We start from the raw sequence: 17,902 nt of genomic DNA on the forward strand, positions 1-17,902 counted from the left end.
GAAGCGCGCCACATCCACCTACCCTAATTTCCGGGGACTACCCCCTGCTGCCCTTCCCCACCCCCCCCCCCCCCAACCCGAGTTCAATCGTGGAGTTGGGTTGAAATGAAGGCAAGATGGCGGATGCAAGATATAGCACTATGAAAATGCCAATGCAGTTAGCGATAAAATACTGTAACGATCCCGAATGGAAAAAGCAAATATCGCGAGCAGCTCGCTTCATATAGCAAATGTATTCAGTTTCACTAAGAGGGTCACAAGACAAGGCTTCCGCAAGAGTTCCGCTAGGTATTTTGTTGTGAATCCCCGAGCAAATAATTCCTGCGTTCAGCGCCAGTTAGCAGGTTAGTGAGCTTCTTTTTATCTTTGTGAAGAAAAACTACAGTTGTTAACATTGTTACAGACCACTTGATAACATGGAAATGAAGAATTTTCATTTCCGTTCTTATCTGTCTCTTTGCTCAAAATGCCGAGAAAACAGTTGGTCAAGGATTCGTGATTTTCATAAGTAGAGGGGCTTTTGGTCTATTTGACTGGCGCAACCGCGACCTGTAGATCAATTCTGTATATCTAAACCGGGCTCCTGGTCTAAGAATATTGACTGGCGCGATGAAAGGGATTGAATAAACGCCAAAAAACACATGAAAAGCAACAATTTAAGCACCATCAGAAGTCCTGCCATTTATGTTGTTTATTTATAGTTACTTTTCATTTTCCCGCTAAATCTTATATAGCAATATTACATATATTTTTATATTTCTCTTTTGGCCCAACTAAACCTCTTGAGATGTGAGAAGTGGTGCTCACTGAATAGCCAGCATGAACATTCCTCTGTTTTTCTATTTTTTCCCCATATCCTAGAGGTTATGAAATAGCTGCAAAAACATTTTCCACATTAGTAGTGATCAGTGTTTAGGGCTGTTTACGTCCGCCCTCACAATACCGGACGAACTTGCCCTACCCCACTTAGGAGGGGCTTGGAGGACCTCGATACCTTTTGAACAAAGCAGCATAAATTAATTTCTGGCTGTGTGCGTGTTTGCGTGTAACCTTACCTCGAGGTGGTAGTTATTTATTTTTTTATTTGCTATCTCTTATCACCGTCACGAAGTTCAGGAACTTTGAAGTTTCAACATGGTGAACTGGAAAGAGGAGTGAAATGGGTTTCAAGGAGATGGAACTGTTCTCTAAACAGTTATTCTTGTGTGCGGCAATCTTCGTCAGCGATGTTTGCATTTCAATCATTGCGTCTTCGAGATCAGGTAAGCTTATTGAATTGACTGGTATATAACCTTCACAGACTTCATAAATGAAACGTTGTAAGTTTAGGAGAACTCGAATCTTTTGGAAATATAAATTTTAAACAACTTTTCTTTTCACGGGAATCAACAGAGTCGGCCGTCCCATCACCTACATGGACGTATACAACCCTGCTCTTCTTCCTATACTGCTTAACCCGAGGGCGATTCGTGTAAACAAATGACTCGGACGAGAGAAGTTTCAAGAAAGATTCATTTCTCTTGTCTGATCTTTCACTAACTTCTAATCCACTCTTGATCAGGTTCTTACATAACTCTTTTAGAGTTGAAGGTTAAAGGTTTTCTGTCGTAGAATGGGACATGATTCAACAAGTTCGTTTACGTCCGTGATGTCTCATTTATTTAGTTTGTTTCAACGCAAACCTTTTGATTTGAAGCAGGGGGCTGAACTTTTTTTGCCAGCAGATCAAGACTAAACCGAACATTAATTATATTGATTAGGGGAAGACCGTATTAGTTTACAAATCGTTCGTCGATAAGTGGTCATTCGATCTCAGCAATATTTACATTATTATATTTTCTGAGAATTTAACTCGAATTCAAAGAAGTTTGAAATCTGTTTATTATAAGTAATACAGACATTTTTATTTTCTTTTTAGAAATTTTATCAAGTCATATTTTGCGTGGCAATTTTGTTATAATTAAAAATATTTATTGTTTTTTATTGAAGCTCAAATTGTGCCCTTCAATATTGCAAATGGCTTTGATATTTATTGTTTTTTCCATTTGTGGGAGTGTAGTGGGAGTGGGGTGGGAATGTGACAATCATCATTTGCATGTCTTGAAAAATCAAAAATTTAATTCAGTTGGGAAACCAAGGCTTTGGAGGTGGCCTAGGTGTAAAAAAATAGGCCATTTTGCTTTGAACCTGACATTACAAAAGCAAAACTGATTGAGTGGAAAGCTTTTCATGCGGATCGAATTAGTTTTGTTTGTATGTGAATGAAACTAATTTTCATATAAAAACTGCCGTATTTACGCGAATAAACTTTCTTAATGATCACTGGTACATTGAAGCATTACTTGGAAATGGACATTATTCCTGTCTCAGGTCATGGACATCAGGAAATTTCGTACATCATTTGTATTTTCACCCATTGACATTCTATCACTGAAGGATATTTGCATACTAGCAAAAGTGCTGCCTCTTTCATTAATTTTTGGTATGCTGATTTGAAAAAAAAAATGTTGTCCAGATTATCAAAATTATATAGCTTTTTTCCCCTGCTAATGGCACACGTACTGGATTCAGATCTAAATATTTTTGAAAGATTTTAATCTTTCATGTACCTAGATATGCAGTCTGGTAACTGCAGACAAGTATCCTTAGGCTAATATTTTTTGTTTTTAAAATTAGTAGACAATCAAACGAGTGGAATTGGAAAATATCATTATTAAAAGTTGTGCACATTCAAAAAAATAAATACAGTTTACATAACCAAGAGAGAGTTCAGGACTTGCTGTTTGGTTGCCATCTGTCAGTGACAAGCAAATCAGTCGATTCATGAATGTATATATTTTGCAAAAAAATATCATAGTTATGAATACTAATTTAATGTTGTACGTCTATTTCTTATTTAGTTGACACCAGATTTCAAAGACAATCTGACATTTTTTATTACCAAATATAAAAAGAGTTCTGTTTAAACAGAGATGGATGATCAAAAGTGAGCTGAAAATGCGTGCTTCATGTAATATATCAAACACAAGACACAGTGTTTCATCACATATCAAACACCGAGAAGAGAGATGAAAATGCGACGCGTAGCGGAGTATTTTTGACGAACTTCGAGGTTTTTTATATTATGATGAAACACTGTAACGAGTGTTTGATATAACTTCTCAAACAAACTGATTTTGAAGGAGAAATTAAGGATGCAAAAACGAGGAGTTTTTCATCAGATATCCAAACACGTCACGGTGCCTGATTTCCTTTGTCTTCGGCTTTTGAATTATTAATGAGTTTGAGAAGGTGAGGACAAAAACCATAGTGATGGCATGAGACGGTTGATATAACTGATGAAGCTCATTTAACATTGCCATATCTATTCTGGGTTTCACTGTCAGCAGTCTCTCCTCCCCAGAGGTGAGGCTCCTTTTTAAAATCAGGAGCGAAAAGTTGGAAATGGGAAGAATTAAATGGAATCAAAGAAAAAGTGGCATGGGGGATGTCCAGTCCCTTTAATTTGTCTCCACTGATGACCCTGCGTGCTCCACTCTGTTTATTTTTGTCTCCACTCAAGTGTGAAAGAGACCTCTGCAGAGGAAGAGAGAGCTGTCAGCACTAGACAAGTCCAGTCAAGTTATTTATAAATTCATTGGATTTTAGCTGCGTCACGATTGATGATTGTGGGATGTTCGACTGCAGTTTAAGTCAACAAGCTTGCAGTTCTGTCCATTGATATCCTAAATAATCCACACACAAAATCATTAAAATTATCAGGCTTTTTTGTTCAAACAAATCCTTATTTTGTCTGACAAATTAAGTTGTCTGACTAAAGTCTCTGATGAGGTGTAAAGAAAACAAATCTGATAAAAAAGGTGTCATAATTCAACCAATGAGAAGTTTTTGTTGCTGCATTAACAGCAAAATCAAGTGAATTTCTTGACTGCATGGTTAGTGGACTGACAGTCCATATTTTTTGGCAACTCTCTGTGGCCTCAGTTTCCATCTCTTTTTTTTTTTTCTCCATACTTCTGCTTCAAAGAGAACATCTTGGTATGAGTTTTAATGCCTCAGTAAAAAGGTATTTTTTGCAGTCTATTTGACAGCTTTGTTACTGCACATTTCTTCATACAGATTGCTCAAATCCTCTTGGTTTGGAAAACGGAAAAATCGCCAATTCCCAACTGAGCTCCTACACACACCATGACAACTGGGATGCCTACAAAGCCCGGCTAAATAATGACAAGGCTTGGTGTAGTGGTAAAAATGATCACTGGGAAGAATACCTTCAAATTGACCTGCTGAAAATCAGACATGTCTCAGCCATCGCTACACAAGGAGTGAAGACGTACATAAGCCTTTTATTATCCTATAGCTACTATGTTGAAACCTTCATGATACAATACAGTTATGATGGAAGAAGATGGTTCTATTATGAAGAAAGCAATGGCGCTGATGTGGTAAGGGAAACCTATCTTGACTGTTAACTCATACGTGTATTAATTAAATTAAATCATGATCAACCAGTCAATAACTTTCATGCCAGGACAACTAGCAGCTAGCTGGCCACAATGACCTACCAACTGGGGCTGCTTTTTCAAATTTTTCAAAACAGGTAGATTTAATTTTCCTTTTAATATTTTCCTTTCCTTTACTTTAATGGTTTGGTTCCAACAATATGGTTCATCAAATGTTATGGATAAGATTATACTTGTATTTTTCTTGTGAATTCTTTTAACTTGTTACATTACATAAATTATATTTTTAATAGTTATTTTCGGTGGAGCATTTTGCTGTAGGCCTTTTGGTCTAGATTTAATGCACCCTGCTAGCAGAGCCTTTCTTTTGCTTGCTCAATTTTGGTGTTCTTGAGAAAGACTCTGAATGAATTGTGTAAGATCTTAATTGAGCATGCGCTGCTTGTTGCTTCGGACCCAAGCCTAATAGGCGTGCGCTCACCACTATTTGATGATATTAATGATACCGCTATTTGATGATATTTATGATAGTGCGTCTCTATGTATTTTATTAGTGTGCTATTTTGTATTGATTTTCTGTTATTTGTTCATTTCCTATTTAACCAGATTTCCTTTATAAATAAAATATAAATAAAAAATTTCCTGTCTAAATAAAATAAAAAATAAAAAAAGTCCTCCAACGTACAGCATTTCAAACCGAGCCTTTCACAAGAATTAATCTGATCATTTATCAGGGAAGTGAGAAGAGAAACCACCAATAACATTGGGTGCAAAGGAATGTGAAACGAAAGTTCATCTGACCGCTTGGATAACTCTTTCATTAATGGAATCGCCAGTTGATAAATTAAGGGCTTACCATGTCCAGTAGGAAGAGAAACAAAAGTATCATGGCCGGAAACAAAGGACTTTAAGGCAGTTGACTGCTGTATTGACAAATCATGTAATCCGTGGAACATACCAATTATATTAATTTTTAATTCTTTATTATTAATTATATTATATTAAATTTTGTCAATAATAACTGGTGCTTGGCTTCGAGCAGATCTTGCTACTATCTTGATTTTTCATGGTACAGCGGGCTCAATTAATAACCATCGGTTTTATCACTAAACGGATGCTTGCGCTGGAAAAACTAGTTTGACTAGAGAAAGCAAGATAAACTAGTACAGAACTTCAGGCTGCAACGGCTTCAAAGAGTTGACGCGATTCAGGCAGAGCCTCCTTTTCTCCTCCTCAGTAAAGAAAAACTCAAAAGGATGCTCTGCTCACAGGGTGGATTTAATGTGACTCAAGGGTATGACAGTCTCTGTGTCGATACAAATAATACAAAATATTGGTGTTTCTGAACTGCACTGATCATGAGATGAGAGATTCATATTAAGCAAACGTGAGCAACTTTTCTTTTATTGTTTCATCTTCAATTTAGACATTCACAGGCAACAGTGATGCCAAAAACATAAGGTATAACTACTTCAGAGAAACATTTGTGACAAGATTTCTCAGAATACGTCCCAAGCGTTTTCACCGAGACATGTGCCTTAGAGTGGAGTTGTATGGCTGCAGTGATCAAGCAGGTTTGAGTTACACTGTCTATATAATATTTAAAAAAAAAAGATTTAAGTTCCAGCTGGCTCATATATAGCCAGACCAGGACTTTAGAAAAGCAAGTAAAAGAGAAATTAAAGCAAGAGTTACTAGAATAGGGTCGCGCATTTTCAGATTTTTGGGGTAAGAAAATTCTATTAAGTAGGGATTCAAAATGGTTTCGGTTAAAAAGTTCAGAAAGTTGTTGTTTATTAAATGTAAGAATCACCTCACATTACATTCCGTTCTTGAAACCACAACTTCAATATTAACCAGTTACACAATAGCACAAAACCACTGGTCCAGAACGAAGTAGATGCATAAATAGAAAGTGACTTGATTAGTTGGGATGGCGAAAATTACATTTTTCCCAAAAGTGACTAAGAAGGGGTCTATAACTGGCCACAGAATAGACTATAATGGGGCAGGGGCTCTGAGAGGCCAGTGGCACATACCCAGCAAAACTGAACCCAATTCCCCCCCCCCCCCCCCCCTCCCCAGGACCCCAATACAGTACAGATCAGAGATAAGTGAACCAAAATATGTGAGTAAAATGCGTGTAACACGCGTATACGATATCAATATACCCATAAAGGAGCCTTGGTTCCTAAGCACAGTTTATCAAGACTAGATTAATTGCCTGGAAATCAATATTTAATAGCTCCCAGTATTAGCCCACCATAAAGATTATCCCCCCCCCCCCCCCCAGGCTTAAACTCATGCTGCATTTTTTTTTTCAGACAATTGCTCGACATTAATTACAAATCCCAGTGGCTCTATCACCAGCCCTCTCTACCCTGACAGCTATCCAGCTAACAAGGACTGCACATGGCTTGTTTCAGTTAGTGGCAATAAAAAGATTTCTCTCATGTTTACCCAGTTTGATGTCTACCAAGGTGCAAATCGTAAGAGCTGCAGTGACGATTTTTTAGAAGTGAGGAGTGGGTTAACGGATATATCTCCCCAGATTGGTGGAAAATATTGTAACGGGAATAGAACATTGTTAATAACGACAAGAGGAAACATGGTGCGAATCTACTTCCACTCGGGTAGCGCCAGCCTGGCTCACAAAGGATTTCAGATTCATTACCTCTCTGTGATTCCAGGTATTATTAATAATGAGACCTATAACTTTCATCTTTTCAGTTCCTGTATGTACCCCCGGCGGGGTGGGGGGGGGGGGAGGGGACTGCCATGTGAAACTGAGGGGGTGAGCATCGGAAATTTTGAAAAGAACCCCTAAAAGGAGTGGTCAGAATTAATTCTGTTTTTTTCTTGGGAGGGGGGGGGGGGAAGGTCCACCACTGTCACTTTTACACCTGTCCAGAATCTCCCCCCCCCCCCCTTCACCTGGGGCATGTGCTAGTACACATAACAAATTATGGTTGACATGCAGGCCGCCCATCAGTCTGGTTTCTATAACATGAGTTAATAAGCAATTAACGATGCTCATCCTTTGAAAGGTTTCTTTTGTGTCCACTCAAATTCAACTTTGAATTTTAAACAGGGCACTACCATGAAATAGAGCTTTCTAGTGGTTAGAGAGAGGGCTTTAACCTGGGACCTCTGGATAACAAGTCTGGGCCATGCTGAATTTGATGATAGAGGCCAAAGTCACTTGTGAGATCTAATTAAGGGGGGTAGATAGCACAAAAGAATGTGAATTAATAAAGAGTGGGCAAACATACATGTATATCATAAAATAATGTGCTTGTGTTCTAGATTAAATTAGCAACTAACAATGTGCAGTTCCAGAAAATATTTAATACTCCCCTCACAGTTGGTTTTTGTTTTGCACCCCCCCCCCCCCCCCCCGCACTTCCCCTAGGAAATTCCAGTCCCCCCTCCCCCTCGGAATTTCCGATGACCTTCCAAGGGGTAGGTATGAATTTTCTGGAACTGTACGATGCAATGATGTAGAACACTTACTACATGCATAATTAATGTTAATTCCTTTGTTTTAGGATCAGATGATGTGTTTGCAGTAAAAGCTTGTGACAGCAACATGTTAGCATTAAATTGCTCAAGTTATGACTTTACGATCAACGTTCTTCATGCCTGGTACCACCTTGGCTCTTTCCCTCACACCTGTGGACAGCAACATGCTACCACAGTTGCATCATGTCCAGCTTTTGATGCTAAGAGCAAGGTTGTGTCAAGGTGCCAGGACTACAGAGAATGCCGCATTCCTGTGAGTGAGTCTTTGTCTGGTGAAAGCTGTCCAAGTGCAGCACGTCAACTGGAAGTTTTTTATCAGTGTACAAGCAGAAATGTAAAAAGTAAGTTTAATTTTAGCCTGCGTGGCATGCAAGCATTTCTGTTTGTGCATTTTTTGCTGGTTGACTGTGCAGAAATTAGGACAAGAGCGAAACTAATGGAGGAGGGGTGAGGGAAGAGGAAGGAAACTCCCTCTCTCTCCTCCCCTCCCCCTCTCTTTTTTGCTCTCAGCCCATTTTGCGCACTTCCAAACTAGGCAAATTGGCTTTTTAGTGCAGAAAACTGCATGGAAACACTTGCTTTGCAGGCTAGTTTAATTTGAACATGTTGAATAACCACCACTTTCGATCACATGGGCAAAATTAACTCACAGGAACTAAAAACCAGAGCTGAAATCTCTGTAATCATCAGTCTGTTATTATAAACATTAACTTCCATTTCACAGAAATTTTTCCATCTTCCCAATTTTAATTATTTGTAAAACAAATATGACGTCATGTTTGAGTTGATGTGTCGTGAATATCACGTCATGTCATTTTACTAGTCAAGAGTCTCTCAACTCTTCACTAAAACCACTAAAAGCAGTGCACATGGCTTTTTAATTGGTATTTGAGGGTAGCTTATCAAAAACATCACTCAATTAAGTTCACCTACACTGTACTGTATGTCATGGGCAATTGACCTTGAAACTTTTCTGGGATTCTTGAGCTTGAACTGCATGCATGCAGTCCAAGCGTGCATCAAGAATTATACCCATGAGATAGTCGAAATAGACTCGCATCCAGACTATTCTGCGTGCCCTCACATCCTCAAATTAATGACGTTCCCGTTCTGTTGCTAAATCAGCCTAATATCTGTTGAGTGTTAATCAATCTGTAGAGCGTGAGCTACAATAGGAGTATGAATGAGAAGTTATTGGGACGAGTACCAATCCTCCTTATGCCATTTTTCAGTGCGTGTTTTTACCACTACACAAACTTGGAGAGAGAAATGGACTGCAAGCAGTCTACCTGAGTTATTCCCAAATTGGTTATTAAAATTGCAAAAGCATAAGTTTCCATCAGTTGTTCACACATGCTTTTGCACTTTATTTGTAAATTACACCCATTTGTAACCTGCCTTATTTAATTGTTTCCTCTTTCACTAGCACCAGCACCAACGTCGCCACCGACAACACAAAGGAGCACTATAGCACCATCAACAGCCCCACCCATCACCACTAATACCCAACCGTCGCATTCACTTCCAGGCAATACAACTGAGTCACCAACTCAGACCATGATCCCCTCAACAAAGCCCATAGTCACACTCCCAACCACGACACCATCACAAGTAGCCTTTGTCAGAACTGATGTTCCAGTGTCAGTGACGCAAGGTACAACTGCTCCACCACTGGGTGGGGTGGAGGCTCAGACAGGTGCGGGGATGGCAGCTGGAACAATGGTTGGAATTGTCGTGGCAGCTATCATTGCAGTGATAATTGCTATATATTTGTTGCTTACTCTCTTCCTTTATCGAAAGAAAAGGTATGCAGTGGTGTAATCTTGTTTTTAATTGAAGAGTTTGGTTTGGACCTATTGTGCTTTTTAGATCGCTTTTTGTTTGTGTAGCTCAGATTCACCGGAGCTTTTTGCATATGGCATTGAATTTCTTCAAGAAACGTAGCTCTAATGTTTTATCCACTGCTTTGAGCTTCGTTGAATAAAACCTATGAAGATTTCCGTTTTTATCACAAAATTAAGTACAAAGCAGCAGATAAAACATTGGAGAAGCATTTCCTGAAGGAATACAAAGTCACATGCAAAATTCCCGGTGAATCTAAGCTGAAACAACAAAGAGTGATTTGATTATAAGTCATTTGGATCGGTTATGCTGTCGGCCCTTCAATTACTTCAGGTAGCATTGCCCCAATGTTTTTTCCCACCAAATGTGGAGAGGTTATTGTTTATTTACTGTTAGATACTGCATTCTTCCAAGCCTGGCAATTGAAACTTTTAAGTATAACTGCATTTTAGAATCGTGTTAGTTAAATCATGGATCCTAGAAAGATCCATGGTTAAATGCGTAACCACAAAGGTATAATTAGATGTTAAAAACAAGACATTCCGCTATAAAAGGGCAAACCCCTCCTTCCTTTCACACCTCCGTGGGCGTGAAATGCAAATTTAGACGCCGTTCAGTCGTGACAAAATCGACCTAAAGCATCCTCTGAAAAAACTAAGACCTCGGTTTCTAATTCGGTTAACAGGGTTATCCCCAAAACTAAACCAGCAGAGGTCGTAGAAAAAGGCGCATGTTGTTTGTCAGTTGTTTAGGCTCTGATGGTTGATAATGACAACTGAAGGTGAGAATGGCCAGGCCAGGCCTCTTTTATACCGGAATTTCCTGTTTAACTCTTGTCTTTACTCTAATTTTACACCTCACAGGCAGAGAAAAGAGAAAGGAGATCACCTTAAAGTGGAATACATCCCTGAGAGAGAATATAGCGTGCCAAACAACAGTAGTGCAGGAGAGAAGTAATGGCTGAGATATCTCCGTGATTGAGATATCTTCTCATTATCCTACTGTGTTTCTTCACCTGCTGTGGCAGTTCCAGACAGTATCCATACCCCTACCCCTCTCCCCCTCTCTCCCCCTCCCCCACACGTAAGGTTATCGGAAATTCCAGGGGGAGGGGAATCTCAAATAGAAAAAAGTATTTGAATGCAAACATGAAGCAAGATTGGAATTTGCAGGGGATGGGAGGGTCTAACCGTGTGTGAGGGATATGAATAGACTCTGGAACAGCACATTGGGTTACTTATAATATGCTGAAATCTTTTTGTTGTTTGTATTTTGTAGTCCGTTTTCAGGTATGTGTTTTGCTTTGGGGGTGGGTTGGGGGGACGGCTAGGGTTAAAAGTCCAGCTTTAAGTGGAATAGGAAATATAACTGACCACATAAAATGAGCATCTTCTTGTATGTCTGCACGTACGCATGAATGCACATGCCCAGCAATTTATTCTGTTTTATTGTCCAGCGACATTGACATATCCGCGTTCCGAAATTAATATTTTCACTTGTTTCTTTATCAGGTGTCCATTGAATTACGGTAGAAGTCGTAATGCGTATGAAACTGTAAACATCTTGTATCAAAGGTTGGTATATTCACCTGTAGTTTTTTGTTTGTTTTTTTAAAGAAAGGATCTTTATTAGCTTTACGTAACACTAATAATACAATACTAAACACTACTAACACTAATTAACACTAATTGCGATAATTACAGTACTGACTGTAACTTACAATATGAGCATACTATACCATACTATATGGTACTAACAAATACACTATTTACAATACTAACAGTATCTTCACTACTTACTTTTTTTTGATATAAAATTTTATTAATGACATTACTTACATTACAGTACAAAAGCCACTTACATTGCACTACTAAAAAGGTATCTAGATAACAACCTATCCACACACTCTACTTTTTATTTTTATTTTTGATTAATTACAATGTTGCAGTATGAACAGGGAAACTGAACGAAAAAATCGTTTTCCACTACTCTTTTGCTGTTGTTCTATTGTTGTCGTTGTTTTCTTTCGCTTGTTTCTTTTCGTTCAGCCTATTCACCAGTAGTTAATTCTATCGCTCCTCGGAATCAGATCTCGAGAACGACATTAGGAATCACAGTTTAAGGGGATTCATAAATTTATTAGGGGAGGGATAAGTTTCTTGGGGCCCGTTTCTCAAAGCTCCCCGGAAGAGATTTCATGCAAATTAGCCAAATGTGTTAGGTTAGTTATCGGGAGTCGACTGTGTTGTAAAACTTTTTCTTTCAAAATTTCTGGCAGTGCACAACGTAAAGTAGTTTTTCGGATCGAAGATGTTTTTGGGGATTGTGATTTGCTAAGTAAGCCATGAGCCGCAATTTTCCATAATCATTATTAACCCTTAAAACAGGAATTGACTTTTAATTTGCCATGAAATGTGACTCATGTAGCCAGCAAGATTTTTTTTTGTGAAAGATGATGAACCGGCGTTTACGTTTGGACTCTAGGATCCACTTGGCGTACGGTTGGTCACACAGTACTCAAAGGGTTTCGTTCTGAGTTGCTCCGTAAAACAACTTGTATGTCGTGCGGCTATCTGCTTACTTGTTCACGTTACACTCACTTGAACTAAACAAGCACTCAATACGCGCTGAAGCGGCCCGAAACCTACCTATTATACTGGAGGGGTCCTGCACGGTTTTCCGGGGCAAATTTCGTGCTAAAATCAGCGGTTAATGAGTGGACAAAAGGCCAATGCGGCGTGTTTTACTTTTACCGGTCGATAAAGCGATGTTATGTTAAGAAGAAAGGTCTGGAGGTGCATTGAACATGATAAGACTGTTCTTATATCTGTTTGTCTTGCAAACTTAACGATATGGTACTGGTATTTCTCTCGGGCCTCAAGCAATGGAGTTTGTGACTGTTGTCAATTTCCTGAAATAAGCGATTTGTTAAGGCTTCTGTTCTATAGTGTAAAGTAGTGTCACTCATAGGAACATAATGAGGAGCTTTAGCAACGACGACGGCGACAGCAGCGAAAACGTCACTATTAAAATTAATTGTCGCGTTAAATGTCAAATGTAGGTGAAATTTTTTGGAGTTGAATTTTTGATGACCGCACTCAAGTTTAGAACGAGAAAAAAAAATTCGTCGTCGTGTGTTTACGTCCTCCATAAAATGTCCTTCGCGCCCTAGTTGTACAGTGACGTCAAAGAAATGTACCAAAAAGTGTGCACGCGTGCACGTGCAGAGTTGTTGTTTTGGTTATTATGGACGCTCTCGTTGTCTTCCTGAAGCTCCCTAATGCGTAAAGCGCGCTAAAGTATTTCTGGATTATCTGAGAGGTATTTGGGCAAACCATTATTGAATAACTGACCAACGTATTCATCCACAGGACAATTACAATTGATGTAAAAAGTCAGGAACTCCTTGGCATTAACATTGGCATGTTTGAGTTGCCTTAAAAAGTAAAGCCTTGTGTCGTGCCTAATGTCGTTTTTTCTCTGCTGTTTAGTGCTGATAGCTCCACTGCCCCGAGCAACAGCAAAGGCGAAGATGGCAGTCCATATGCAAGGTACAGTATATTTTTGAAATGGAGTGGTATCACAGTTTTTCTAAGTTTGAGCATAGTTATTAACAATGGTTTGAGTGCGTGCTATCTCTTTTCATGAGTCGAAGATTATGGGTTACTGGTCATGTCAACCCTCCCTCCCCTCGCTCCAGTAGGAAGCGAGATGACCCTTGGGAACGAGGTTGTGCTGATGTTTGTGTGTTTACATTTTCGTCATGCAAGAAACTGCTATACGGTTATAACAAATAATGTAGGAGTTTCAGTGATGTACGGAAAATAATAATGAACAAATACCGAAAATAGTACGCCTCCCGGTTGTGACTAAAAGCTATACAAGAGAGGTGGAAACCCAGTATAGTTTTAAAGTGAATTTCCACTGTCGGACGGACGTTTAACTGGATTTACATACGAAAATAGTGTAGTGGTTATGAACAGAAGAAATGAAGTAAACGGCTCGGGGTTAGGGTTAGGGTTAGATTTACATTATTCTGTTTTTTTTTTTTTTGCTTCTTTTTTCTTCTTTTCCTCCTAAGTTTGAAATGAGTACCACCACATGTAATTTCAAGTGAATGTCCAGGGTCAGTTTTAGTAATGGATTCGGGTGCTATCAAAGCGTTCAGTCTTTTGGGTTCGTATAGAAAGTAGGTCAGTACTAAAAAGGGTTTTGCAAGAGTTACTGTTGACCAGTTTTAATTCTATTTTAGTTGTGCAGTGCCGGAAAGTTTACCCAAAATAACGGAAAATCCAATTTACAACGGGTAAGCAATAATCTCTTTTTCTGTCGATTATTTATCATATTAATTTATTCTTTTGGACCAGCCTCGCTTGCCTCGTCGATCGATGATGTGTTAATCTACATTCATTGCGTATGTTCTTTTAGAGTTTGTCCACCATTCGCCAACGGTACGAATGCTGAAGGACCTGAAAGGGGGTATGATATGTAAGTATTGCCAGTTTGTAGCTTTTTTAGTTTTATCCCCTCAAACTCAGTAATAATGCACGAAGCGAAAACATGGGGAAATTGCTCCCATGAAGGAGGTTTGGAAAGGAGATCTCAATTATCTTAAAATTTGCTGACCTCTTGCTTTGAATTTCTCCAAGAATTATTAATGGTTTGAAAAGCTTTATCGAACACTTGGAAGAGCGTTTGATCTGATCTGCAAACGCATACAAGTTTGGGAGAATCTGTAAACCAACCAACCAACCAACCAAGGGCGTAAAATCCATCTAGATTGTTTAGCTAGGCGTCGTTTAACACACGTAGGTTGCATACATTCACACTGTATTTTGTTTAAATTTTCAGGGTCAAACCACCGCCTCATGAACATGACAGGTATTGTAATAACACTTGTTAGTTTTTGCGCTTTGCAGTTTCAAATGTATCTAGTTTTTAAGAGGCGTTCATTGATCCCCACGGCCTTCGGCGAACCTTGGAAAGCCACCGACTAAGTTTTTTTTTTGTTTTATATTTCTTGAAAGACTTTCTAGAGTTGTTTACTCCTGTTGCATGTTTTTAGTTCGCGCACAGCCGGTTAGTTTTCCGTTTTCAGTTATCCTTTCATCATTGAAGTGTTTGTGAAGTTTTATAACAACATTGTCCGTTTAGTGTTAAGGCAGTCGTTTGAAAACATCTGTAGTATGTTGTAACGTCCAGGCTTTCTTTAGTCCTTCAGATGAAACTGTCAAAAAGATCAAATCCATTGACAACCCAAACTACGAACAGACTCTACCTTTCATGGTAAGTTCACTTTTGTTGAATCATTTCGTAACCTTGAACGGGAGTTTGCAATGTGCTACGTAAATCTAATGCAGCTTAGCTTGCTAGAAAGGTGAAAAATTTAGTGTCTTTACGTGTTGGGTCCCCGAGTAGGTAAATTGTAAATATTACTTGGAAAGCAGTATTCTTGTTTTTGTAGGTAGTGTACTGTATAGTGCTCTACCCACTATGTCGTCAGGCATATAAGAGCGAGTGAGTGAGTGAGTGAGTGAGTGAGTGAGTTTCCATAACAAACAGGTCCGCAGCGCGTGCACAACACTACCCACATGTATGCAATGCGTACCTATTTTTTATTCATCCATCTCAGTGGAAAATCAGGGTACTTTTAGATTATCATTATCACCTGGTATACATTTAGAACTAGTTTTTGAACTCCCCGTGTCCCTTCTCCTTTCTTCAAAACGGCGCCTAATCAATGAACCGAGGGCAACCTACAGACCGTTCAATTTTTATAGTGTAAGGGGAACTGGTGCACTTCCATCCTTACTAAAATTATTTTTGCTTGCCTCTTTCCCTTCCCCCACTTGGAGTCATGTTTTATTTTTTCCGGGTGACCCCCCACCCCCTCCCCCCACTCCCTGGTGCAGAAAGAAATGAAAACAAAATTGTTCTAGTTTCACATTAAATTAATAGCGAGAATTTTCTTTTACACTATTGGCATTTTTCCGGTTCACCCGGTTTTTGTATTGCTGTCCCCCCCCCCCCCCCCCCCCCTTCTCCCTGGATGAGATGCTAGTCCATCACAGGGTAGCCTGCGAACGCAGACGTATTTCCGGCTGACGAGATTCTCTCCGCCGAGAAAGAATCTCGATAGTCGGAAAATTACGTCTGCGTTCGCAGGCTAATCACAGGGTTACGCCCAGTAGTATGTCACCGGTAGCCATTTAAACACCTGGGTGAAGAGAGACAATGCAGAGCAAAGTTTCTTGTCCAAGGAAACAACATGACAATGCAGTACGTCCACTACACCACTGCAACTCCACGCATCCCACATTTGTACCGTTCTTTTCCCATGGGAACGCTTGTGGACTGACTGAACTAGGGGATATTACATTAGAACTAGATACAACAAAGAGCACCTTTTCTAACCTTCACAGTCACTTTATTTTCATTATTTTCTTTGTAGAGTCATGAATATGCTGTTCCAGATGTTTCCAAGTGTTAACCTGCCAGGCAGCAGGTGTGAAGTGTGAAGCATTTCGTTCCTTAAAAAATTGGTGTATTCCTTCCCGACAGGGACGAATGGCCAATTGTGTGGTGGCCTCCCACGCAGTCATTTTTAGGGGTCTAGTATTACCTCCTCCCCATACAAGTCCCCTAAAAACCACTGCGTGGGAGGCTAATTGTGTGGTGTTCCCCAAAGAATGTCTGTAGTGGGCTAAGCAAAGTGAATTATTTTTTAGGTTTGGTTTATTGTAGTTTTATAAATAACCAGTTTCAGGCTTTTCGCCGATGTGTTTTCTTCGTAGCTCCAGTTTGTTTCTCTTAAACCCAGTGTTAGAGTTTGGTTGAAGTGATTACAACAAGAGTGCGTATATCCTCCCTCGCGGACGCTTTTTTTGGCTCGTCACGCAATCTTTCCTCCTCAGCTTTCCTCCTCGTTCGTTGGGGAGGAAAGATTGCGTGATGAGCCGAAAGAGCGTTTGTGTATGTTAAGTTTTCAAAAGTAACCCAAGGTTGTAAAAGAGTGAAAAAGTGTTTTTTGTTATTGATATTTTGCGATCTTAAATTGTCTTCGTGGGATTTGCTTTGGCAGGACACCCATCCGGCTTATTATATTATTATATTTTTTTTGTGAACTGTCTTCCTTCTCAGTTGCCTTTTTGAGTGTCTCAAGGTCATCTCCTGCTACCTAGCAACAGCTCAGCCAGTCTAGCCAGCTAGTCCGGCAGATTGGTTAATATACAATTGTGTGATCGTGTGATAGCATTTGAACAGTAAATCGTGTTTGTTTCCGCAGCCGACAATTTACCTTGCACCTCGTTTGAGAGCCCGAATCTAAGTTCGTCGAACCAAACCAAATCCTTACTTGCTAGCGCGCATTTTCCCGCGCTTGGCGTCGGTTACAAGTATTTGTTTCGATTTCTGATTGGTTCATTGTGTCGTTAACGTTTGCTGTGATTGGCTAGCTGGGTAGTTGTTGTTTAGGTTTTACAACACTCACTTGAAAACTGCTTTACATTGTATGGTCTTGGTACTTTACGGAACCTCCTTGTACATCATAATGGTTAGTGTCACCAAAAAGGACTGTCCTTTAGCTTAAATATGGCTTTTATGTAGATGGTCACTCTTAAGGGTTTCATCAATTAAAAGAGATAGTACCACCTAATACCGTATAAGCATAGGTACCACATCAAAGTATTGCTTTAGAGCTTTCATTTCAATGATCACATTATTATAGGGTTTCTTTACCACAGACAAAGTTGGAATCACCTCAGACAGTATCAAAGAGCATTACAGGAAAGTACTGCTCAGTAGCTTTCATATAGTCACATTTTGGAAACCACGGAAAAATACTCGGTGCCTTTCACTTAGATGGTTTCAACCGCACAGGCAAAAGCTGGAAGCACATTATTCAAGGTTTACTCCAAAGGAAGTAAAAATGCAAGCATTATTTAGGCCACAACTTCCTTTACAGTCTTCGTATTTTTGAGAGAGGAGACAATAATTTAGGACACGTTTGATTGGCCGTATTCCGGAATAAGACTAAGGACGCATTTTTATGGTCTTTTCTGGGATGAGAATGGACC

At 39.4% G+C, this 17,902-nt stretch overlaps 1 protein-coding gene across 2 annotated transcripts; it reads left to right on the plus strand.

Moving 5' to 3' along the window:
• The first annotated feature begins 113 nt into the window (after positions 1-113).
• Positions 114-17,497, plus strand: LOC146461055 (uncharacterized). Of its 2 annotated transcripts, XM_085087252.1 has the most exons (15): positions 114-344; positions 1,112-1,262; positions 4,120-4,445; positions 5,890-6,037; positions 6,788-7,153; positions 8,012-8,347; positions 9,418-9,790; positions 10,691-10,780; positions 11,339-11,401; positions 13,319-13,378; positions 14,080-14,133; positions 14,256-14,315; positions 14,679-14,708; positions 15,041-15,113; positions 16,279-17,497. In XM_085087252.1, exons 2-15 carry the CDS (start codon positions 1,160-1,162, stop codon positions 16,315-16,317), a joined length of 2,121 nt encoding a protein of 706 aa, XP_084943378.1. In that variant the 5' UTR covers positions 114-344; positions 1,112-1,159; the 3' UTR covers positions 16,318-17,497. The 2 variants fall into 2 exon arrangements, with proteins under 2 accessions (XP_084943378.1, XP_084943379.1); XM_085087253.1 differs by lacking the exon at positions 114-344 and having other exon boundaries at positions 897-1,262; positions 8,012-8,326; positions 9,412-9,790.
• The last annotated feature ends 405 nt before the right edge of the window (positions 17,498-17,902 follow it).

This window comes from Pavona decussata, unplaced genomic scaffold, assembly GCF_977016875.1.
Source record: "Pavona decussata unplaced genomic scaffold, jaPavDecu1.1 SCAFFOLD_202, whole genome shotgun sequence".
Classification (NCBI taxonomy): Eukaryota; Metazoa; Cnidaria; class Anthozoa; order Scleractinia; family Agariciidae; genus Pavona; species Pavona decussata.

Coding starts and splice junctions, on each gene's coding strand:
- LOC146461055 (XM_085087252.1), top strand. CDS start 1,160: ATGGGTTTCAAGGAGATGGAACTGTTCTCTAAACAGTTATTCTTGTGT. Junction 8,348..9,417: donor TAAGTTTAATTTTAGCCTGC/GTGGCATGCAAG, acceptor CACTAGCACCAG/CACCAACGTCGCCACCGACA. Junction 14,316..14,678: donor CCTGAAAGGGGGTATGATAT/GTAAGTATTGCC, acceptor TTAAATTTTCAG/GGTCAAACCACCGCCTCATG.